The sequence below is a fragment of the Apium graveolens genome, chromosome 6 (assembly GCF_009905375.1).
Source record: "Apium graveolens cultivar Ventura chromosome 6, ASM990537v1, whole genome shotgun sequence".
NCBI classification, from domain to species: Eukaryota; Viridiplantae; Streptophyta; class Magnoliopsida; order Apiales; family Apiaceae; genus Apium; species Apium graveolens.
This window is the reverse complement of record NC_133652.1, coordinates 212,599,205-212,625,663: the sequence shown is the minus strand read 5'-3', so window position 1 is coordinate 212,625,663 and position 26,459 is coordinate 212,599,205. Positions and strand designations below refer to the sequence as shown.

The 26,459-nt window shown below is 32.8% G+C and overlaps 1 protein-coding gene across 2 annotated transcripts; it reads right to left on the bottom strand.

Moving 5' to 3' along the window:
- Positions 1-26,323, bottom strand: LOC141666629 (hydroxyproline O-galactosyltransferase HPGT3-like). Of its 2 annotated transcripts, XM_074472739.1 has the most exons (14): positions 26,114-26,188; positions 25,880-25,943; positions 22,994-23,864; positions 22,750-22,880; positions 8,008-8,057; positions 7,612-7,796; positions 7,143-7,203; positions 6,945-7,017; positions 5,200-5,323; positions 5,007-5,094; positions 3,623-3,673; positions 2,622-2,693; positions 942-1,054; positions 1-368 (listed from the first exon to the last, which is right to left on the bottom strand). In XM_074472739.1, exons 3-14 carry the CDS (start codon positions 23,031-23,033, stop codon positions 346-348), a joined length of 1,011 nt encoding a protein of 336 aa, XP_074328840.1. In that variant the 5' UTR covers positions 23,034-23,864; positions 25,880-25,943; positions 26,114-26,188; the 3' UTR covers positions 1-345. The 2 variants fall into 2 exon arrangements, with proteins under 2 accessions (XP_074328840.1, XP_074328838.1); XM_074472737.1 differs by lacking the exons at positions 22,750-22,880; positions 22,994-23,864 and having other exon boundaries at positions 26,114-26,323.
- Between the last annotated feature and the right edge of the window lie 136 nt (positions 26,324-26,459).

The following is a 26,459-nucleotide window of genomic DNA, read 5'->3' as shown; positions in this document are numbered from 1 at the left end:
GATTATATAATTCGAATCTCGGATCCATAAATTTCGGTTCGGTTCTTCGGATACAGACTCATTTTGCCAGGTCTAATCAAACCCTATAACGAAGTAAAACTTTATCTAGTACCCGTAAAATAAACTCACACAAGAATAACTATGTGCTAATTTTTCTCTAAGCTGGCATAAATTGCTGAAAGCGAAAAGAGGTTCATCAATCGAAAATTCAAAACGACTCTTCCGCGTTTGCACAGTAACATATGGTTGGAGAATCAGGCCGAAGCATGGAATCCATGCAAAATTCTCTTCGAAACTGTAGAAATCATATGCCTTGACAGGAGTTCCCAAGTACATCAGCTTCAATTAAGCAGAAGAACAGACCTTATCTGGATATAGAAAGTTAAGAAAATTGTAAACGTGATTACTTTCAGAGGATCCAGTCCCAGCTCCAATATTATATCGAAAATTAGAATTATAAATTTGAAATTGGCACATTTCTTATTGTTAATTACAGGAACAAAAGGCTTGAGAGGTTACATGTATCAATGCGTGTGTCTATGTCCATATATATATATATATATATATATATATATATATATATGTGTGTGTGTCTATGTATATATATATGTATGTATATATATATATATGTATGTATGTGGCCCCGTTCTCTCATTTTTAATTCATTTAAAGCACATAAAATATGAATAGAACACATAAAAAGCATATATCTATAGAAGAAAATTTTGACAGGGCAAAAGGTGCCATGACCTTCTGGGGGAGCATTATGATTTTAAGAGGGGGCGATATGAATTTATATTTACAGGGGCTTATATAGAAAATGAATTGGAAACTTTTTACATGTGAGGTGTGGTGTGAAAGACAACAAGATGACAAGTTACTTTTTGCTGTAATAACAAAAAAGCTTTACATCATGTATTAAATCAAGGAAAAATATGTACCTTGTCTCGCGTTACTACAGCAAAGCCGACTATCATCGATATATGTGGCTTGAAGACCCATCATCCATGAACCAACAGATGTATCATCATAGGCATAGGTCTTTAATGATGCACTACAAAAGGCAAACAATGTGCAAAATGATTATGATGAGCAACGGAAATAAAGAATCAATTTACATGTTATTAATTAGTTTGTATTTATTTGTAATGATAAATAATGTTTTATCTTATATGTTTTCTACGTGGGGCTAGGAGTTCATTAATTAAGTAGTTTATTTATAATAAATCCATTATGGGTCTTAGTCCATTAGGTTATTTGTTAGGGTTTCTATTCCCTATATAAGTGTTGCAATCCCCCCACATATTACTAAGCTTTGACAATGCACTTTTAATGACGAACAGAAATAAAGAATTAATTTACATGTTATTAAATAGTTTGTAATTATTAATTATAGAGATAAATAATGTATTTATCTATATGTTTTATATGTGGGGTTAGGAGTTTATTAATTAAGTAGTTTATTTATAATAAATCTCAACCGTGTATGGGTCTTGGTCCAATAAGTTATTTTCTTAGGGTTTATGTGCCCCCCCCGCGCATATTACTAAGCTATGATTATACACTTTTCTTGGAAATATTATTGATTAATTATTCTTGGAATCTTAGAATTCATTGCTTATTATTTTATTATCATTTTTGTTTAATAAATTATTGTTTCCATAATCTTGTCATGCATCAGATTACGGAGAAAACAAAGTATTTTCTGGCTTGCTAAACTTATTAAATGATCTGGAATGAAAAAGTTAGACTGCCTTTGAGGAACTAGTACAATGTAGCTCTATCGGTCATGACTTGTGCAAACTTCTTTTTTATAAACTTTGCAGTTTACCAGTACATAATCCACAAACAGTAATACTCATCCCTCCATCCTGCACTTGCAGCTCCTTCGCACCATAGGAAAGAGTCTTCTCTTAACTAGTTTTCCTAATTTGGTGATGGAAGACTCGTTTGCTCCCCGAACAGAAGGTCTCCAGTTGTAGTAAACTAGCTTTTAACATGGGCAACACATAAGTATTTTTTAAGGATTATGTATGTTGTACATTATTTCTTTTAGATTTTATGCACAACTATAAAATTGAAGTCTAATTTATTCGTCTTGATAAGAATTATGTACTATCATATTTCTCGTACTTGTGAGTAATTGAACCATGATCTCCTCTCTTAACAATAATTAATTTGTATTTGTTGGGAATCAAAACTTCGACCTTTTGGGATGCTTTTAACGACCATGGACCCTACCATATAAAGTCTCGAATGCTAATTACATAGGATATATTGTAGACGATAATTCTAAAATTCTACCATCTCAAATGTTTATTGTGTCAGTTGTTCCAAGTAAATGCTGAATATTGATATATAAAATATACATATAAATTATATGGAACTTGTGTGGAACAGAGACAATGCAAAAATCCACGAGCCATATTCTAATGATGTTGCCTTCAGAAAAACATTTTAACCATAGCCAGATACATTAAATAAATTGTTGAGCATTCAAGCTAAAATTAATGCTGCTGTTTTTGAACATACTGTCACCAGAGTGGAGCTAAAGAAAAATTCAATGCATACAAGGAAACATATTCAAGGCTTAATTTATTTGAAGGTATTTGTCAGCTAACCTGTTTATATTGATATATTGAGCAAACTTTCTGGATAGAATAAAAAGTGAACCACTAGCATGCCGAAAGTACCTGAAGCAAATATAGCATTTTACAACTCAGATATGCCAAATGCAGTGTTGTGTTCTTTTAAACTGTTATACTAAAGGATACAATCATACAATATCTGAAATAATATTTCAGAATCAAATGCTCCGCCATTTATCCAGAAACTCCAAGAAAATCTCGGAAATTTGGGAAGAACATTTTCAAAGTAAATGAGCATATGTCCGTTGCCAGTCAGTATAAGTATCTAAGATTACCTATAAGCAATTAGAGATTTATTGACAGAGCTTAGATTAGGGCATGCTTTAGTTTTTGCAAATCTTATTCCTACAGATTCCCATGATTGATTGTTCCTTATATACACTTAGCAACGAAAAAGAAAAAATGGTATGGAATCAAGCTCACAGCACCATGTAGTTTAACAACTTCAAATAAGTTTTTAAGTTACATAATCTTGGGCAAAATCATGGTTTACGTGACAACCATTAATCTGCAGTTTACTGAACAGCTATCAACTAGAATGCCTCAATTATCCATATATAACGGCTGTAGATTAAATATTAGTATATTATGCCATCTTTGGAAATAAGTATAAGCTTATATCAAATCTGAACCATAGCAATTATGGAGTTGATATATACTCGTATAATGGATGACCTTATTAACATTTTTTTAAATCAATGAGACATCAATAAACTGTCAATTAAACCATTCCACATTCCAATCCAGCAACCAATGCTGACTCAGAAACTATGAGGTTGCACTAGCCCAAAATCGATATACAATGAAATGACGAAAAATAGATAGTTTATGTTCCTATACTTTCAGGGAACAAGTGACCTTACAGTTGACTGCATTATCAATATATCATAACGAAAAGCTGAATAAATTTTCCATACACAGTTGTAAATAACATAACCAGGAAGTAAATTCATACACATGAAATAAATACTTACGATTTCTCATCCCCGAACTTCCACCAATCAGGCTCATACCATGGCCTTCCCCTAAAAATGTAAGCATTTATGATCATTCTCAAATGTAACTAAATGGAAAAAAAAATTAATGTCGATTATAACTTACATTCATATACTTCTATTATAATTTTGTTGATGTGCAAGAACTTTTTAAATATATTCTCCGAATATCTCTTTAAATTAGTTTTGTAAATCTATCGCAAGAGCTTCCAGACTTCTCGTTAATCTTTTCCAATGCAAGAGCAGATCGAAAAATTGTGGACGAGGAGTATAAGCATTCATGCAGACTGCCAGGAGTTTTCCGTAATAAAGTTCAGCATTTCTTGCTGAAGAACCAATTAATTTCCTACACTTTAACAGGCACGTCGTATTATACAACAAGGTTCCAAATAAATGATTTACATTTCTTCCTCTTCTATTAAGCAATTTGCATTACTAGTTCATTTTCCAGCTCTAAGGTTGTCCTCAGCAACCTCCTGGCTCCCGATAAGTTCCAAACGAGTGTGATTACTAAGCTCACAAGGGGCGGTGCTACTACATCTGAATCTACAGGAGTATTACTAGAGCTAGGAATTTCTTTTCTCCAAGCGCATCCACAATGCCTTAATTTCCTAACATGTCTCAAGTATCCTTCCATCCTAACATGTATTTGTGGGATACATGCTCCAAGTCTCCAAACTGAGGAGGGGGGTCATGTGTTTATAAATAGTTCAGAGCCCGACTATAATCCCATAGGACGACTTTTATGATTTTGACACCAGATTAATTGACATTCAGAAGATACCTATAACTAGAAAAGCATATTAATCAAGTAGTACCCAAAAGGAAACTAAGTTATGGAGAAGATTAATCTACAACAATCATGTAGAGTATAACATAATATTTTTTAATGTCCTAGTTACATATGACACTTCAAATATATGAAGCAACAGCATCTAAGATTATTAACCACGAAACATATGACAACTTAGTTTTGAAAATTTAATCAGGTAATATTAATTCCTTATGTTTAAGTGGGAAATATTTTAGCCAGGTTAAGCTCACTAGGGCTAGTGCTACCACATCTGAATCTGCCAGAGTTACAAGAGATAGGATTTTCTTTATTACTCCAAGCGCATCCACAATGCCTTAATTACCTAAAATGTAATCTTCTTCCTTAGACCATCATATCTCCTTTATCTATTATGTTATTACTGTTCCTAAAATGGCTATCCTATTTGCAGAACATTACATGATAAAAGGCAAGACTACCAACAGCTTAAACTCGAGATACTGAAATATGTAACCTAACTAAACCAGTTTAAACTGAATTAAGTTTAGTTGGATCAGATCAAAATGGTGTAAGTTAAAGATAAGGTATTACTCTTCGGCAACAACTTCTCCCGATTTCATGCATCCAATGTAAGCATTATCTTGACTACGTCGGCTCTCGAGAAGTTCAACAAGCACATCTGATAGGCAAAATAAAAAATATATATATCAAACCATGGCACCAATGGATGAAACTGCCTTCAATTTTGCTATAGATAGTGCAATAAATGAAATAATGCCTATACCAAGATCAATGTCGATGTTGTCATCAACTTTTACATAAAAATCAGCATCCCACTTTTGAACAGCAGTACTGAAGAAGAATTTTGCTTTCTTGGGAAGTTCCTCTTCTGCTTCCTCATGTCCATCCTTAATAGACATTCAAGTATACGAGTTAAATATAAAGATCCAGACATTACAATAAAAATTGCAGGTACAGTTACAACCTCCAGACATATAAACCATATACATAGCAGTGAGTCAACACCACTATTACCTCACTTGTTCTTCTAAATTCATGCAAACAAAATTAGTCATCGGCAACGATTGTTAATAAACTAGGTTGTAATACAAATTCATTTAACTTCGTCTAGTTATCAGCACAATCATACATTCATACTAATCAATGTGTTAGCATGCAACTTCTTTTTTTTGCTAAAAAATTAGCATGCATTTTGGCAAAATAAATAAATGTGTTAGCATGCATTCCTTTGTAATCATCTAACTTTATCTTCTTTTATTAGTATATATACAACTTTATTTAGTTATGAGCACAATTGTACATTCTACGTACACCTATCACCCTATAAGAAAATATTTTCCAGGTAAAGGAAAATGTTTTCCAGGAAAAGGAAAATATATTCTTTATTTCACAGTTTTTGTTTAGATTCAGAAAAATATGTTCCTGATTTTCTGATTTCCCAGCGTTTGTTTGATTTTAGGAAAACAATCCGCGCTTTTCCTGCATTTGTTTGGTTTCTAAAAAATAAGATATTTCAAAAGAGGTAAATTCCTCTAAAAACTGTTAATATTGTAGGGAAAATTACTTCCTCTTCTTAAATGAAAAAACGTTTTCCAAATTGAACATTTTCTCACCATCTCTAGTTCTAGTAGTTATTTTAATAAAAGTCAAACAATAGAATATGCTTTTTCCTGCAAATTATTTTCTGGGAAAAGATTCCAAACAAAAAATTTCCCCAAAAATAATTTTGAAAATCAAATCATATTCCAAGAACAAATAGAGTGCTAATCCTCTGAACTTCTACTTACAAAAACATTATTTTCCCAATGTCCTAATAATCCCAGCTTACCTTAGCTACTTTACAGACTATACCCAGAATTTCAAGCCTTCAAAATCGTGTCACCATCCATGCCCTGGAATCTAATCAATTATATGATCTTCTTCATTCAATTATTAGCAACATAATTAGGATCTGGTATACTGTGATAAATTGACAGACGAATATGTTTGCATGAAAGAAATGGGGACATGAATTATTCATAAAATGGTGAGTTGGAGCATATGATCATTGATAAGACTACAGCTCATAAGTGTGTCTTTCTATGATTCATGGTTAAACAGACACACACACACACTCGCATATACCTGTCCTGGTACTAACTTCAAAGACTAGAAAGCATTAAATTATTCAGTAATTAGCATAATATAGCACTATACTGTTAGCCATAAACTAGTACCGGTATCTTAACATCAAGACTAGAGTAGTGTCTTCAAGAATCCATAAACATGGGATCAAATTTTATAATATTATTATACTGTAAAACTGTACAAAAAGGATGTTAGTCTAGCATCAGCACTTTCTTCAACATAGCAATTATAACTCCAACAAGTCCTGAACATTAAATATCTATGCTACTCCAGTGTAAGAAACAGGAACACACAGATAGAAGCAATATGATAATAGATAATGGCAACCTTATACTTGGTAAAAAAATATGTTTATAAAGCTTAAGTTAGATTTCAACTTACAATAATCAAAAAATCCTTTGTAGTGCGATTTTCCTCATCTATATTACGGTCCAAGCTGTCACCTCGATTGGCACTTCAGAATTAAAAGCAATCAGTTGTTACAATATTTATGTAATGGGACTTCAGAAATTTCCACCTGGACAAAATAGTATGCTAATTGAAATTTTAAAATAAAATTATAAAACAGAGTGGTAAGACCTTCGACCAATGACGAAACGTATGACGACTCCTCTTTCTTCAAGTCTCTTCAAAGCATCACCTGCAAAATATAACATGAGTGTATAGAACACTTCTCTACAATATTATACTCTAGAGAAATCATCAGCCACTATGTTATAGAACCTAAATGGAATACCAAATGATGTCTGCACTTTTTTTCTTAAAATTTAAAACATGCACCGGTAGAATACAGTGACAGATGGTGAGCAAAAGGAAGCTAACCAACTAACTAATTCCACCAAGTAGATAGAGAAGGTTTAGGTATTCTAAAACAGTACATGCAACCCAATGCACGGGTTGGTGGACATCGTAACATGTTAGAACTACCAATATGTTGAGATTTATGTGAGACTCGTAATGCATTGTTCATAATTTTCAAGTAAATAAAGGAAAATGGTAAGCTTTACCCTGACTCGGTTACCAAAAAAAAATCAAATTTAAGCACTACCTTTTGGCATCCAAGAACCTCTAAACACATTTCGCCTCAATCGACTCCCAAATCCAGTATAAACCCCAATAACGGCAAGAAGCCTTTTGCCTGACGTAGACCCACTTTGTTGTAACTGGAGGTAACCTTGGCTTTTTACCAACGTTAATTCCATCTCAGCTTCCACAATTTTCCTCTGCAAATCCCTGGATATTAAAATTATCATTTGTGTGTTGTAGAAACAAGATTGAATGTTTCCAAATTATATACCACACACACACACACACACACACATATATATATATATAGAGAGAGAGAGAGGGAGGGAGGGAGAGAGAGGGAGAGGGAGAGAGAGAGAGAGAGGGAGGGAGGGAGGGAGGGAGGGAGCGAGAGGGAGCGAGAGAGAGAGAGACTTGCCTGCATCCAAAGACTGTTAACTTATCTTCAACTGTAAGATACTTTGGCTTCTACAAAAAGAAATAGATACACACGTTCACAAGATAAAGTAAAAGTAGCACGAGAAGAATTTTATAAATAAATCATGCTTTGCAATTTCGCCAACCAACTACTTAAAACTTCTGGATTAAACTACATTAACATATCAAACAAATCCCACCTAAGCGCTAGGGTCCCTCGGAGCCTACGCGAGTGAAATGAATTTATTTAGAAAACGAATTATATATTATAGAATTCTGCAAAAACGCCGCAAATAGGAAGATGAAACTTTAAGAAACTTCCAAGCTCGATCAGTTTTCTAACTATCACTTTTTTCGGTAGTCAAATTCATACATATATGTAGTATGTAACCAGAAACAGGAAAAGAACAAGCAAATATATGTTATATTACTATGTATAACATTATACATGTACATATATAAATAATATATATATAATTTTATATACACACACAATATATATATACGGAGATGATCAAATAGAAATCAATTTCAGAATAGAAACTAGAAACTAATCTTGTCCATTCATATTTTACATCTTATTAAATTCTACCCACTAATAATATGCTTACTCAGATATTATTTATTACTGAATCCTTTTCTTAATATCATCATTTGTCAATCTCTCTCATCAGCCCATCCCATTTATGTTCCTCTTCTTTCAAAACTTTCCGGCGATCAGAGAACCCATAACCACCGATCTACTATCTCCGATCTACTCTCTCTCCCCCTCCCCCTCCCCTTTTTTACCCAGATCCATCAGGCCACCCTATACTTGCACCCCATACTTGCATATACACAGAAACTTGTATGTATGTATTACTTTCTGTAATTATTAGTTATCATGGATTCCGATGTTGATTTGTAAGAATCTCAGCAACAAGAACCATTAAATATGAGGCGATTTTTGGTGTTGTGGTGGAAATAAAAAGAGGGATAAAAAATAGATCGAAGTGGAGAAAGTAAATGAAGGTGGGATAGAAATTTAATTGCGTAAAAAAAGAGAGTAAGTGGTGACACGGCGGGGGTGATGACGATGGTTGGAGCAGATCTGAGATATGAGATTGATGATGATAAGGCATGATGAGATGTTTTAATTGTTGATATAAATACGATGGTTTCTAGTAAATATTTTATATAAGTTAGTGAATTTTTTTAAGACAAGTTGGTGATTTCTGTTAGATAAATTAGTGATGTGAGAGTGAATATACTATTTCAGTGAATTATCTTAGTCATTCTGAGTATGCTAACGACGAATTCGTGATTGTAGAGTGATAATTGTTATAGAAAAGTGACGAATTGTTATTAAAAAGTGGTGAGCCGGTATAAGCAATGATTTGTAGTGGTGCAATTAGAGCATGGCAATTGAAAATAATGACAGAGAAGATGATGATACATAGTGTGTACGACATGAAATATGGAATGAAGATATTTTTTAAAATACTTCTCTCTCATTATTGGGCCGAGCCTAATTTCAAAAATATTGAACGCGATGTGGGTTAAGGTTTCAAGTTTTTATTTTAAGTTAGTTTCTCCTGGAGTAAGACCCTATATATACATATGCATGATATACTGAGAATAAAAAAATAAAATATATGTCTTCACGTTTGTTATAATTGATAACATGGGCTTTTAAATAAATACTAGGTTATTACTCGTGCTATGCACAAATTTTTTCTAATATCATATTATTTTTTAAATATTTAGAATTTTTGAGAGATTTGATAATAATTATACATAAACATACACATATATGTTTGACATTTTTATTTAGAGGTATTTAAATTTGAAAAAGTAATACTACAAATTGTAATATATATTATTATTGTTATCTTTATGTGTATAATATATAATTATTTTTTAATTTAAACGATAAGTTTTAGTCCGGGTCAATAATATAGGAATCACATTTAATCTAATTTAATTTTGTTTTATCCGAGACCCATTATATTGATCAAATTTTACTAATCATATCATTTTATTTTATTTATGTTTAAAGTAGATCAATAGTATACTTTTCTTTAACTTAGATGAATATTATATATTGTTTTGTTTTATCTGGTTGAAATTTATTTTGATTGTAATTTTGTTTAATGTGGATTAACTATAATTTTCACCTGAATAAATAGTATATATTATTTTGTTTTAACCCAACGCTATAATACCAATCAACAAATTAACAGTTCAATAATATATTTTTTTAGCCGAATTAATAATATTAATTATTTTGTTTTAGCATGAAATCCATTATATCAAACAAATCCGACTAATTATACTTAGTTTAATTGTAAATTTTGATGGAATTATATTCTAATAATCTAAACTTGTATTAAATAAGTTATTAATTTTATGTTTACTAGCTTATAACCCGTGCGATACACGATTTCTAAAATTAATTTATTTTGATATTTTTTAATTTTATACATTTTAATGTGTATATATATATTGTTATTTTTAATGCTATTCCAATATTTTTTTATTTTTAATAATTTGTTGCAACAATTATGCAGATATTGAGAAATATACTAATGTTGAATTAAATTATTTTTATTGCGATGCATATTATATAACTAAATATAGTAAAATATCTAATTATATTCTATATGTGGTTGTAACAGTGTATCGTATTTTGGTATTTGCATACTAGTAGAACAATGTAATCCTTTTATATTTATGATTAGTTTAACCTCTAATCATATTCCATCTAGGATTGTATTAGGTGATTATTGTATCACATATTGGTATTTGAACAATAATAGAACAATATAATCATTTTCTATATATGATTGTATTATATAAGTTCTTATTCTAATAAAATATAATCTTGATCGTCTATTTTTATTAATTATCAGATGAACGGTTGAGATTGTTTTGGCGGTACATGACAAAAGTTTTGGATAAGAATTCTCTTACGCTTATAGATAGCTTATTGCTCGTAGCGATGCACGTTTTTTAAAATTTACCTTTTTTATTTTTAAAGATTTTAAATTATTTTTAAAATGTTTAATGTACATATATGTCGTTAATTCTGACATTGTTGCAATATTGTTTTTATTTTTAATAGTTTATCGTAATATTGTTGCAACAAATAAATATCCGAATGATCAATTGAATTACAGCTATATATTATACAATATTTAATCATATTCTATTTAAGTTTGTATAATTGTATCATATTTTGATTTTTGAATTGTAGTAGAACATTGTAATATTTTTACATTTGTGATTGATTAAATCTTTAATCATATTTTATTTAGAATTGTATTAGACATTATATCGTAATTGATGTTTGAATAGTATTAGAATAATGTAATCATTTTCTATTTATGATTGTATTAAAAATATACTTATTGTAATAAGATATAATTTTAACCGTCTATTTTTAATTATATCAGATCAACGATTGAGATTATTTTCGCGATACATGACCAAAGTTTTGGATAAGAAGTCTTTTACGCTTATATAAAGGTATACTTCATATGTCAATATGGACTGAGCCATTAAGTAGTGGAGAGTTTGTTGGAGAGTAATGAACTAATATCACGTAGTTGATTTAGTCGAGGATGCAGTTATGATTTCCTATTTAATTTCCACCACCTTTGGTGTGTATTGTTTTCCTATTAATATCGCATGTAATTGTTGCAAGTTAAATGAACAAATGTTTGTTTTTTTCTCTCCAATTTCAGACACATACAGTTTGTATATAGCTTATTCGTTACAAATTTATTTTAACCTCGATTAATAGTATAATTTTATTTATTTTAATCAGGATGAATAGTGTATATTATTTTGTCTCATTTAGGCCATTACACCGCGAACGAATTGATGCGGGACAGAATTATATAAAGATTGTTATATATATTTGATAATGTCATGTCTAATATGATTTGTGTTTAGTTTTCAGATCTTACTTAAACAGGACAAATCAGTACTTAACTGAATATCAGCACTTATACTGAAGTCAGAACTTAAGTTATCAGTACTTAAGGTTCAGGAGATATTTATCAGGAGATAATATCAGGACTTAAAGAAAACTTTCAGATAAGGAAGGCGGCTGATTGAAAGGAAAGAAGATCAAGACAAACGTAAGAAAAGATATGCATGAAGAAGGAATTCTATGAAGAATATAATACTTGGAAGAAAAGATATCTGATTGATATATTTTAGGAAACAGAATTATATTTCATATCAATTAGCGATTATCTTGTAACTTTGTAATATATAAACACAGACATAGGGTTTACACTATAAGTGTTATCATTATCGAAAATATTATTCATTGTAACCCTAGCAGCTCTCGTGATATTTGTTCATCACTGAGAGAGGACAGTTCTACATTGTAACAGAGTTTAATAAAATTTGTTTTCTGTTACTTGTGTTCTTTGAATTCGATTTGATTGTGCTATACACTGTATTCAACCCCCTTCTACAGTGTGTGTGACCTAACAAGTGGTATCAGAGCTTATCTGTTAACACACAAACAGTTTAAGATCCAAAAACAATCATGTCTCAAGCAAAAACTCCAACCAAGCCCACCAAAACTGAAAAACCTCCAAAGACTCAAATCCATAGTCGATATGAGGCTATTAGAGTTCCCATACTGAAACCATCTGAATATCCCATATGGAAGGTGAGGATGACTATGTTTCTGGAAGCTACAGATCCAGAATATTTTGATAGAATCAATGAAGGACCTCACAAGCCAACAAAACTCACTGTTGTAGTTGCAGGTGAAGCAGCAAAGCCTGTACCAAAGGAGAAGAGTGATTACACTGCTGAAGATATCGCATCAATTGCTAAGGATGCCAAGGTACGACACTTGCTGCATAGTGCCATTGATAATGTAATGTCAAACAGACTAATTAACTGCAAGACTGCAAAGGAGATATGGGATGCCTTGGAGACAAGATGCCAGGGAACTGATTCGATTAAGAAGAACAGGAAGACTATACTCACTCAAAAGTATAAACACTTTGACTCAAAGCTTAATGAGTCATTGACTGATTTAAATGACAGATTTGTCAAACTCTTGAATCATTTGTCACTAGTTGATAAGGAGTATGATCTTGAAGATTCAAATCTTAAATTCCTGTTAGCTCTTCCTGAAAGTTGGGATTTGAAGGCCACAATTATAAGAGACAACTATAAACTTGAAGAAACAACTCTTGATGAAATTTATGATATGCTCAAGACTCATGAACTTGAGATGGAACAAAGAAGCAAGAGGAAAGGAGGAAAGTCAAGGACAGTTGCTCCTAAGGCTGAGGAAGAATCCCCCAAGGCAGCTACCTCAAGGAAAGGCAAGGGAAAAGCGCTCATCACAAAGTCTGATACTGAGTCATCAAGTTCTGATAGTGACAATGACTCAAAAACTGAAAGTTTGCCTGAGATGGATGCTGATGAAGAGATGATGAAGCTTTGTGCTCTTATGGTGAAAGGAATCACAAGGATTGCATACAGAAAGTTCAGGAAGGGAAAGAAGTTTTCCAGGAAAGGTGCAAGTTCTGATAAGAAGAGTTTCAGAAAATCTGAAGGCAACGGAGGGAAGTCTGACAGAGGAGATTACACAAATGTCAAATGCAATAAATGTGGTGAGAAAGACCACATATCTCCTGATTGCAAGAAAGTGAAGAGTGATAAAGGCAAGGCTCTTGTCACAAAGAAGAAAAGCTGGACAATGCTGATAGCAGTTCTGAAGCTGTTGAGTTAAAGGTACCTCAAACTAGTTATGCCTTTCATACTGATGACATTAATGAGTTGAGAAGATATCTTAAAACCATGTTCATTAGTTATATAGATCAAACTTTAACATGTGAAAGATTAACTTCTGAAAATCTTGCTTGTAAAAAGAGGAATGATTATTTAGAAAAAGAGTTAGTCATGTTCCATCAAACTCAGAAAGATAGAGATGATGCTTTCTATGTTAGGGATGAAGTACTTAAAATGAATGAATCTCTAAAACCTGAGTTAGAAAAGGAAAGAGAGATTATCAGGACTTGGACTAACTCTGGCAGAACAACTCAGAATTTGTTAAGTAGGGGAAACTGGAAAGAGAGCTTAGGTTATGGAGATGATAAGAATGATAAAGGAACTGTAGAAATTAAGCCTATAGTTGTTAAAAAAAGCCAAAGTTAAAACCTGTTAAGTTTGTAGCTGTAAAGTCTGATACTGAGAAATCAGAAGTTAAAGAGAAATTAACTTCTGACAAACTAAAACAAGAAAAGACAACTGAAGTTAACGTAGGCTTAATGACAAAGAAGCAGCTTAAGCATAAGCTGAAAGATGTTAAGAATGTAAACAAGGTAAAGTCACCTAGGAAAAATATGAATGGAAAGGAAGGTGTGAATAAAAGCAATGATTATAAGCCTGTTCCTAATGCTCCTAGAAAAACATGTTATAACTGTGGAAGTTCTAACCATCTGGCTTCTTTTTGCAGGAAGAATAAGAACATAAACTCCTTACCTTCAAAGTCAGGAGTTAAGAGTCAGTTTGTTAGATATAGGCCACAAAATCCTTGTTTACATTGTGGTAGTTTATGGCATTCCATTAATATTTGTAAGAAATATCATAGTTTGTACTATGATTATTATCAAATAAAACCTTCTTTAAAGAAAGTTAGCATTGTTCCTTCTAGTGTAGGTTCTGATACAAAGTCTGATAGTGTAAATGCTGATAAGAAAAATGTTAACATAAACTCTGATGCTAAATCCGCTGCAAATGTTAACAAACTTAATAAGGCCAAAGGATCCAAGCAAGTCTGGGTCCTTAAAACTAATCATTAATGGTCTTTGTGATTGCAGGGCAACAGGAAAAACATCCTAGTTCTGGACAGTGGATGTTCAGGACATATGACTGGAAATAAAGTCCTGCTATCAGACTTTGTGGAGAAAGCTGACCCAAGTGTTTCTTATGAAGATGGCAACATTGTAAAAACACTATGATGTGGCAATATCAATCTTGGGAATGTCATTATTAAAGAAGTAGCTCTCCTCTCAGGACTTAAACACAATTTGCTGAGTGTTAGTCAAATCTGTGACAGAGGTTATCATGTGGATTTCTTTGAAGAACACTGTGAAGTTGTAAGCAAATCTACAGGCAAAGTTGTTCTGAAAGGATACAGGCATGGTAACATTTATGAAGCCAACCTTTTAACAAGTACTAATGGTTCTGCAATCTGTCTGTTGAGTAAAGCATCAATTGAAGAAAGCTGGGATTGGCACAAGAAACTCTCTCATTTAAATTTCAACAATATAAATGAATTAGTCAAGAAAGATCTTGTGAGAGGACTGCCAAAATCAGTACTTGTTCATGATGACCTTTGTGATTCATGTCAGAAGGCAAAACAAAGAAAATCTTCATTCAATAACAAGACTGAATCATCAATTCTTGAGTCTTATCACCTACTACATGTAGATCTATTTGGTCTAGTGAATGTCATGTCTATTGCAAAGAAGAAATATGCTATGGTCATAGTGGATGAGTTCACCAGATACACATGGGTGTATTTCTTGCAAACAAAAGGTGAAACTGCATCTATCTTGATTGATCATGTCAAACAACTGGATAAATTGGTCAAAGATTCTGTGAAGATCATAAGAAGTGATAATGGCACTGAGTTAAAGAATTTGATCATGGAAGAGTTCTGCAAAGACCATGGAATCAAGCAGGAATTTTCTGCTCCTGGAACTCCACGGCAAAATGGAGTTGTTGAAAGAAAGAATAGAACTCTTATTGAAGCTGCACGAACAATGCTTGATGAAGCAAAGCTACCAACCTATTTTTGGGCTGAAACTGTGCAGACTGCTTGTTTTACTCAGAATGCAACATTCATTAACAAGCATGGAAAGACACCATACGAGATGGTGAAGAAAAAGAAGCCAAATCTGAAGTATTTTCATGTATTTGAATGCAACTGTTTTGCTCTTAAGACTCACCCTGAACAGCTATCCAAATTTGATTTAAAAGCTGATGAAGGAATTTTTGTTGGATATCCACTTTCCACAAAAGCCTTCAGAGTCTACAATTTAAGAACAAGGGTTGTCATGGAATCTATCAATGTCTCCCTTGATGATAAGAAGATTACTGGACTTGAAGATTTCAATGATCATGATCAGCTGAGATTTGAAAATGAAGACTTAAATTCTGATACTGAAAATGGATGTGAAAAGTGCTTTTCTCAATGGAGAATTGGAAGAGGAAGTATATGTTAAACAACCTCCAGGCTTCGTAGATTCCAAATTTCCAAATCATGTCTAAATGCTTGATAAAGCACTTTATGACCTTAAGCAAGCTCCAAGAGCATGGTATGAGACTTTAGCTCAGTTTCTTCTGAAAAGCGGATATAACAGAGGAACTATTGACAAAACACTGTTCAACCTCAACCATGGAAAGGACTTACTTTTGGTGCAGATATATATTGATGATATCATTTTTTGTTCTACAAATAACAGACTTTGCAAGAAGTTTGCCAAACTGATGTAGTCAAGATATCAAATGAGTATGATGGGGGAACTTAGCTATTTTCTGGGCCTTCAAGTCAAGTAGAATGAAGAAGGCACTTTTATTTGTCAAACCAAGTACACCAGAAATTTGCTGAAGAAATTTGGAATGCAAGATTGTTCAAGTGCATCCACTCCCATGGTCACTGCAACAAAATTGGATAAGGATACTGGTATATCAGTAGATATTACTGATTACAGAGGTATGATTGGCTCTCTACTCTATCTAACTGCTAGTAGACCTGATATCATGTATGCTACCTTTCTTTGTGCAAGATTTCAAACAGATCCAAGAGAACCTCACTTAACAGCTGTGAAAAGAATTTTCAAGTATCTTAAGGGAAAAGCTGATCTGGGATTGTGGTATCCCAGAGAATCAGACTTAAACTAATAGGTTACTCAGATGCAGATTTTGCAGGATGCAAAATCGACAGGAAAAACACAAGTGGAAGCTGCCAATTTCTTGGAGGCAAATTGGTTTCTTGGTTTAGCAAGAAACTAAAGTCAATTTCCACATCAACTGCAGAAACAGAGGACATTGCTGCAGGAAGCTGTTGTCAGTGTTGTGAAAAGCGCATTAAGCGGACGCTTAAGCGGAGGCTTAAGCGGAATCGGAGGTAAAAGCGCTTGGATTAGTGCAAAATCGGATAGTTAAGCGTTTAGTAAATTTTAAGCGGGTTTAAGCGGCTTTAAGCGGAATTAAGCAGAATTTTGACCTTTTAAGCGGTTTTTGACCAAATTAAATGGGGATTAAAAATAATTAGAAAAAGAAAAATATTATTTTTTAAAGAGGTGTATTTTGATATTTTAAAATGTTACTTATATTTTTTTAGTTAATTATGACTTTGTGAAAGATCGTTTTATTGGTTTATTATAATATGTGGATGTTATCTCTTTATTCAAAAAAATATCCAGTATTTTTAATAAATATACATATATCAAAAGAAAAAGAAAAAAAAAATTAAAATCAGGTACTCCTTTGAGATCTAGAGTAAAAATGTGGAAGGGAAGACCCAAGTGCATTGCTGGTATTAAGTAATATGCATCAGAAAAATAAAATAAATATTTTTCTTGGTGACTTTTCACACTCTATGATTACTGGAGAAATACTCTGATAATAGCATAAATTCTGATAAGCAGTCGTGACTCACTTACACTGAGAAGCCACTGCAAAATGAAATTTCAAAAGATGCACAAAATGAGCACAAAACAGTTGAGGTGGACTCATGCATGAACTCATTCTAAAGTAGACTTCAGAATCATGCCTTATTTCTAAGATAACCTGAAGTGAATCAGACTTTAATCTTTATCTGATATTAAGCTTACTACACACACATACACTCCATATGAATTATGAAAATTACTGTGGTGATAAATGTTTTTTTTGGATGAACAGTTCAAGTGTCAGTTGCATAAATTCTGAGGACAAGTTCTGATGGAAGTTTACTACACACACATACACTCCATATGAATGATGAAAATTACTGTGGTGATAAATGTTTTTTTTGGATGAACAGTTCAAGTGTCAGTTGCATAAATTCTGAGGACAAGTTCTGATGGAAGTTCTGATGATTAAATTCTGAAGAAACGAAATCAGAATTTGTGTGAAGAATTACAGAAATAGGCATTCAATTTTCGAGTTACGAAATCATATTCTGATGACTGTTAAGTTCTGATATAAGTCTAAGTTCTGATATTAAACTCTGATTCTTTACTTGACTTATTTTTGGTTAAAATCTGACACAGTCTTATTTAAAATCAGAATATGTTTGGGTGAGATATTAACAGTCAACATAATTTGGGTTAGTGATACTCGTCTATGCACAGTAATTTTTACTTGTTTCGTGTGCGCATTAAATCCTGTTTTCAGCTTCCAATGGCTGTTATTATTCTCATCAGTCTAGGGAGACGAGGTATAATTATTTCTACCTATAACCATTCAATTTTCCTTGCGTCTCTTGATATTCTATTGGTTATATAAACCAACGCCTCATTCCAGCCAACACATCTCTCATTTTCTCTCAAACTCATTTTTTTTAGTCATCACAAACATGGTTCATTTCAACTTAGTTCTGAACTATGACACTTTCATTATCAATTTGAGGTGTACTGAATGGCAGCAGGAATGGCATGTCACTGCCATTCCTGATGAAATCTGGGACTCAGTTCCCCAAGAGGTCCTCACAGACCTCTTGTTTTTCTACATGGACTATCATCGCCATCTTGAGCGTCTGGAAGAGGAACGGAGAGAAGCTCTCCGACAGCAGGAGCGAATCATTCGTCTCGCTGTTCTTTTTGTTGAGAGTAGGAAGAAGAAATAATTGTAGCTATATGTTTCTCTTCACCGTCAGCTTTGTCTGGCTTCTTAGCTTAGGACTAAAGATGTTGATGTTAGGATTTGTAGCTTAGGACAATCTTGTACTTTTAAGCATGTAATTTAAATTTCATAAAATGTATTTGCTCAATATATTAATGAAATTTTATATTTATGCAAGATTTTGTCTCTAAGTCGTTTGATATTCTGATAACATTTTAAATCCTGATACTAACCATATTCTGATGTCCTTTTTAGCTCTGATACAAATCAAGTTCTGATTCTGACGTGGAAGTATTTGTTTACTTGGTTTATTAATGGTCATTCTCTCATTGGTCATATTTTTACAGAATATTGGTCACGCAGTGATAAAAATTTATTAAGTGGGAACAGTTTTAAAATTTAAAATAAAACTGAACTACCTTGATTAATGAGATTACTTGGTAAGTGGAACGCTTTTTTCTTGAAAAACTGCATGTGATAAGTAATGATTACTGAATACCCGTGCCCATTAATTATCTTTTATTGCTACATGTCTAACAGGTGTCTCAACGGTTACTTTTTCTACCGTCTATAAGTAAAAGAGAGAAAAGATTGTAAAATCTTTTATTACTTTCATATTTTATGTCTCTTTTTACTTTTATTCTCTTTCATCTACTGACGATTTTTCATACAGACATTTGTAAGTTCTGATGCTGCAAATGTTGATGCTACTGGTAATGCTGCTACAAATTTAGATGCTGATGCAGCTGGTCCTTCTGGACATGCACCTCTACAAGCTCCTTCAAAAGCTGAGATAGTCAAAAAGTTTGTTACAGGGGAAGCACCAGTACCTTGGAGTGAAACTCCTAGAGGACAGGAGTGGACTAAGTAGTGGAACACAATTACCTTTGTCCCTACTGAAAAGATTATTGCTGATCACTTGGCAAAAGCTGATGCGATGCTAGTAAATGATGATTTCAAGACACAGCTAAGAGTTACTACACTTAGTACAAGGCACCTTCAAGGTCAACACTCTGTAACTCAGGCCAAGGTGGACAAGATTCAAGAAACCTTAATGCAGCAAGATACAGTTGTCAAGTTGGACAGGAAAAGGTTTTTCAAACCTTCCTTTGACAAAATTACCAACATTGAGAAAACCCAAGAAAAGCAACAGTCTCAGATTGATGAAATTTTGAAAAATCAAGTTTCTCAGCAAAATCAACTCAATGAGATCCAATCCTCAGTGGAATTGCTTCTCTCTCTTCTTTTACATGCTGATGCCAAAAAGGGGGAGAAAGTAATTAAGTCCAAATGCAAACCGACACTGAAGAGAAAGGATGATGGTAATGACCCGGGAAACTCTGGAATGAGTGGAGATCATGGTCAAGGTGGAGGTCTCTCATCAAGTAGAGCTGGAACTACAAGTCATAGAACAAGTTCTGATACTGGGAGAAGAATAACTTCTGATACTGGTAAAAGGATAAGTTCTGATGAACTTTTGGAACTTGATGAAAAAATTTCAAGACAGTTATTTCTGAAAGAAAATCCATGAATGAACTTTGAGAGTCTAATGGAAGAAGAAGCTAGACTTAAGTTAGAAAAAGTAAACTCCAAATCTGAAACTTCTGTTGTTAAAAAGAAACTTCCTACGGCTAAAGGCATTAAGATAAAAGAAAGGACAAATCCTGTGGCAACTAAAGTCAAATCACAATTGCAGATAGATCCAAGGTCCAAGGGCAATGAAAAAGTTGGTGAACCTGTAAAGGTTTATGTGCTTCCTATGGATAAAGAAATTTCTGATGAAGATGCTAATCTTACTTTGACTTCAAGGAAGATTTCTAAGACAACCTCTGACATGGCTCAAGTTGTTCAGAGTCAAGATATAGTTAGTTCTGATATAACAATGAAGCAAGCAACCTCTGACATAGCTCAAGTTGGCTTCATATCAGAAGATAAGTCAAAGGAAACCTCTGACATTGCTCATGTTAAATCCTCAAAGTTACTCCTACCAGGATTCACTAAAGCCAAACAGACTCAACCTTTGATGACTGCAGCAAGTGGTTTTTGAAGCAAGAGTGGTTACTGGAAAGGAAGCAAGAGATAAATCTGGATTGGGTAGTGCTGATAAAAGAAGAGTGCAGAACACAACCAATGATCCAACTTCCTTAAGTGAACCAGGTATTGGAGCAACTCCTGAAAGATTGAATCAACTAGAATCTATACAGATGGTCTACCATACCTTCTTGAAAGAACACATCTTGTTATATTTCATGACAGATGCAAGGGTTTACCATATAAGGGAAAATGCTATACCACTGAAGTATTTTAAGGAATTAGAACATGTTTTATTCTTACTTCAAGTGAAGGACAGATTAACAGAAAGTGCTGCAAATTATTTGAAGACTCAAATTCAGAGACAGAAGAAGCTTTATTATGTGAAGTCTGACAGCACATATTGTCCCAAGTACAGAGATCACAAGGGTGATATTGTTGATATGAAGCCTAATACTGCAAAGATCTGAACATATCTTGGTATTAAGGGACTTCAATTCAATCTAGAGTCTGACAAAGCCTATGTCATAAGACTAGATCAGGAGTTGAGAAAAGCAAAAATTAATGATCTCAGATATGCTATCTTCCAAACTGGTGAAGATACAGCAGAGCTTAAAGATGCTAAAAGGAGGAGGATTGATGAACTCAGATATGCTGAGAGATGTTTGTTAAAGAACTATCTCAGAACAACTCCTGATATTGAAGAGATCAGAAAGTGAAGTCAAGTCAAGATCTACAACTGCTCAAATTCTAATATGTATACAGACTGAAGTTATTATCAGAAGTTAAAGTTGGTAAGGCTTTAAGGACTGTAAGTTATAGTTATCTAGTCAAATTCTCATGCATTTGTACTTAATGTTTTTGACATCATCAAATATTTGTTGAACTTGTATATTATGCTAATTTACAAGTTGGGGGAGATTGTTAGATATATCTGATAATGTCATGTCTAATATGATTTGTGTTTAGTTTTCAGATCTTACTTAAACAGGACAAATCAGTACTTAACTGAATATCAGCACTTATACTGAAGTCAGAACTTAAGTTATCAGTACTTAAGGTTCAGGAGATATTTATCAGGAGATAATATCAGGACTTAAAGAAAACTTTCAGATAAGGAAGGCGGCTGATTGAAAGGAAAGAAGATCAAAACAAACGTAAGAAGAGATATGCATGAAGAAGGAATTCTATGAAGAATAGAATACTGGGAAGAAAAGATATCTGATTGATATATTTTAGGAAGCAGAATTATATTCCATATTAATTAGCGATTATCTTGTAACTGTGTAATATATAAACACAGACTTAGGGTTTACACTATAAGTATTATCATTATCGAGAATATTATTCATTGTAACCCTAGCAGCTCTCGTGATATTTGTTCATCACTGAGAGAGGACAGTTCTACATTGTAACAGAGTTTAATAAAGTTTGTTTTCTGTTACTTGTGTTCTTTGAATTCGATTTGATTGTGCTATACACTGTATTCAACCCCCTTTTACAGTGTGTGTGATCTAACAAAGATCGATCTATTACACAAAACACGATAAAAAGAAAAGATCAAAGCAATAAATTATACGATTTTCAAGAATAATTAATCAATATTATTCCCAAGAAAGTGTATAATCAAAGCCAAGTAATAATGTGGGGATTACAATGCTTATATAACAAACTGAAACCTAATAAATAACCTAATGGACTAAGGCCCGTTATAATTGGACTTTATTATAAATAATCTATTTATTTAATATACTACCAGCCCCGCATATAAAATACAGAGATAAATACTTTACTTATCTTTACACTAAATATGTTTAAACTAATTAATAACATATATATTAATTCTTTATTCTCGTACCTCATCATTCTCCCCCTTGTTAGAGAAAACTCGACCATGAGTTTTGTAAAAATCAAGAATCGCGCAAGGATTAGATGAAACCAAGATGAACTTCATGCTCTTTTGGAAAAATGGTTCAGGTGCAAAGAACTCTAAAAATTGATAAGCAAGCGCAGGTAGCTTAGGCAAGTACTCTGAAATGATGAAGTCGATATACACAACAATAAGAGCAACTACTTGCTTTTATTGAATAAGCGAAACTTACTCCACATGAGATTCTCCATCACGAACATCTTCAATATCATATCCCATGCAACTCAAAGAATCTAACATGATCACATTATCCCCGTTCAACTGTCTTTCCATATTTGTATCTTCGATGTACTCAACTTTATTGGTCCTTTTGACCTGTTTCTCATTCTCTAAATGCATATGACATTCTACTTGAGATTTAAGAGTCTCAAAAGTCCTCTTTACATTATCTATTGCTTGGTTTACTTCCTCTTGTGCATGTTTGCCCTTTTTGTTACTCAACTCAATTTTGTACCTCTTTTCCAATCTCTTAAGTTCATTGATTATCTGACTCCTTTAACGTAAGATTATACTTAAGTAGCAAACATTCACGATGACAAAGATAGACTTCGTAGTAAAACTCATCACGTTCACGCTCAAGAAAATAGATATTCTTTTTTACACTCTCCATTTCAGATTTGATGTGCCTAGACATGGTTTTTAGGGCATTGCACAAATGCAAAATTTTCAAAAATAAGAGACTGAACTATCAAAAATCAGAAGTTATAGGGGCAGGAATATCAAAAATCAGAAACTCCAGGGGTTAGACAGTAAAATTCTGGAAGAACAAGGACTGCTATGAAAGTTTTCGCAAAACTCAAGGACTGTTTTGTAATTTCTAAAAGCTTCAGGGGCAGATTTGTAATTTCAGAAAACTTTAGGGACTGCTTCACAATTTTCAGAAATTTTAGGGTATCCAACTGTATTTTGATCGAAAATATAGAGAAAATAAATAGGGTTACCGCCTTTTTTAACAGAAGCAGCCTCCATGCCCTTCACTAGTGCCTTATTTAGCTCTTTTCCTTCTCCCCTTTTGATGAGCAGTTCTCGCATGAACAGTGACTCTGGCAAACAGTGATGAACAATAATTCCAGCAAAGCAATGATTTTTTACAACCTCCAAGATATCCCAACTAAAAAACTGATGGAGAAACCTATGCTCTTAAAACCAATTGATGTAGGACAAAATTGTAGAAAGATCGATTTATTAAACAAGATCCATAATAAGAGAACAAGCGATTAATTGTACTATTCCCAAGAATAATTGATCAATATTATTCCCAAGAAAGTGTATAATCTAAGTAATAATGTGGAGATTACAATGCTTATATAATAATTGAAACCCAATAAATAACCTAATAGACTAAGACACGTTACAACTGGCCTTTATTACAAATAATCTTCTTATTTAATATACTACTAGCCCCACATATAAAATATAGAGATAAATACTTTACTTATCTTTACACTAAATGAATATAAACTAATTAATAACATATATATTAATTCTTTATTCCCGTTCCTCATCACAAATTATCTCTATTTAAGTTTTGAAAAAAGTACCATAGATACAAAAACAATCATGTGTATTATATAAAGTATAAACCCAAGTACGCTACTCACTGTACCAAATTTTTAATATTTCAGTGTGCAATGCACGAAAGTTTTATTTCTTATTTAACAAATTTTAATTAATTTGAAATACTTAAAAAAAGAATCAAATTAAAGTTCAAACAAATCAAAAAATTACCGAGTTTCGTTTGATTTTATTTCGGCTCTATCTTGACTTCTATAAATCAGATTTTGACGATTTTACAGCCCACGCGAAACTCATGAAGTAGTGTTTAATTCAGTGATAGTTTAAAATTTTAGTCCAATAAATATTATTCATAAATTAAAAAAAAAAGATAATTACGAATTTTGCATTATCTTTATATTGAGTTAGAATGCCAACTTCTTTTTGGTTTAAATCATTGAAAATGTAGGATATTCTATTGAATTTAGAATACCTACTTATCTTTGGTTATAGAATATTCCTTTATTTTAAATCCAACAGTTATGATCAATTTGTTTAAAGATCTAATGGTCCTTACTAAATTGGTAGTACATGGACCATGATTACTAAAAAATTGGATAAGATCCCCTTTATGCATATTATATAATAAGGATATAATGGACTTTTAGGCTTAAAAACAAGTATGGGCTTTAGGTTTTTGTTTGACTGTTAATTTTTTTTGCGCCCGTGTCTACGCAAGCGTGCGCCTCGGTAAGAACTATACATTCATAGTTGCCTCGTTGTGCCTCGCGTGCCTCACCACATCTCTTTTTTAATAAAATATATAACTAATATCTCGGGTTGCTTTGGGAATTAGGTGCTAGGTAAACTATCCATTTAGATTCACTTCATGCACCATTCCTGCTTCTGAGTACTACTCCTCAAAGAAGGGACCGGGGGTAAGTGTTAGGAATCCAGATAAACAACAAAAAAGATAATACTAAACTATGATTATGTCCAATGTGGACTGACTGATCTACCTTAATATTGGTTATCTATATTGGGGGTCTACAAATAATAAAGTTAGTAACTTTTAGTGTTTTTAGTACTTAAAACAGCATCCCTACATATCGAGTGGATTAGTAATTGTTGGCATGTATCACATCTCTATTAGGCGGGAAAAACAATCCTTGAACATGTTAATATTTAGTAGTCAAATCTACAGTCGTACAAAATAAATTTTTGGTCTAATAAAGAATAGTATGCTTAAACAAATAACGGTATGAAGTCTGCTTACTCGAACAACTTGTGACATTATACATGATAAAAAGACAGATACCGGAAAAAACCTGTGTGCAGCAACTACAAGGAAAATAACATTACTAACCAAACTCCTACTAGACAAGGTTTAAAATTTTCGACAAAAATAGTATTAGCAGCACAATCTAAAATAAAAAACACAAATTAACTGATAAAACACCAGCACAAATTCTAAAACCTGAGCCACCATTCCACATTTATAAATATATGAGAAATAGAATCAATTTTAGGTGTAGATAGAAACTAGAAGAAAGTAGAAAGAAACCTGATTAGAATTCTTGTGGAGGAGATTAGCCAGCAACTTCCTGTTTTCGGCATCTTGCCATAACCTGGTTATCCAATCGAAACACAATCACTAACAACACATATCGAAAAAATATTACAGATACAAACAAACATAATCTAATAATCCAATTATAACACAATCACAGACTCAATTCACATCAAAATTTCAACACATTTAAAACCATACACACACAGAGGGTCGGGAGTGACTAACCGTCCAGCGATATAGATCCAAGCGAAGCAAGAGAAGAAAGCTAAGAACAAGGAAGGCTTGGATGATGATGAGTTTACAGATGACTTGGTTGATGACCTGGACTTTCTATCTGTTTTTGAATACGACGTCGTCGTTGGGAGAACATCCATTGCTTCGCTCTGATCGTCTTTTTTGGTGACAGCCCCCCCAACTGATAACTGGTGTTCGCGTCTAATTAATAATTATTAATTCAGACACGGAAGAAAATAATTTAATATAGAACATAATTTTGTTTTATTCGCGTATAAAAAACTTACGGGTTTAAATCACGAGTTGTATCCTTGCACTTAGATTATGAAATTTTCAC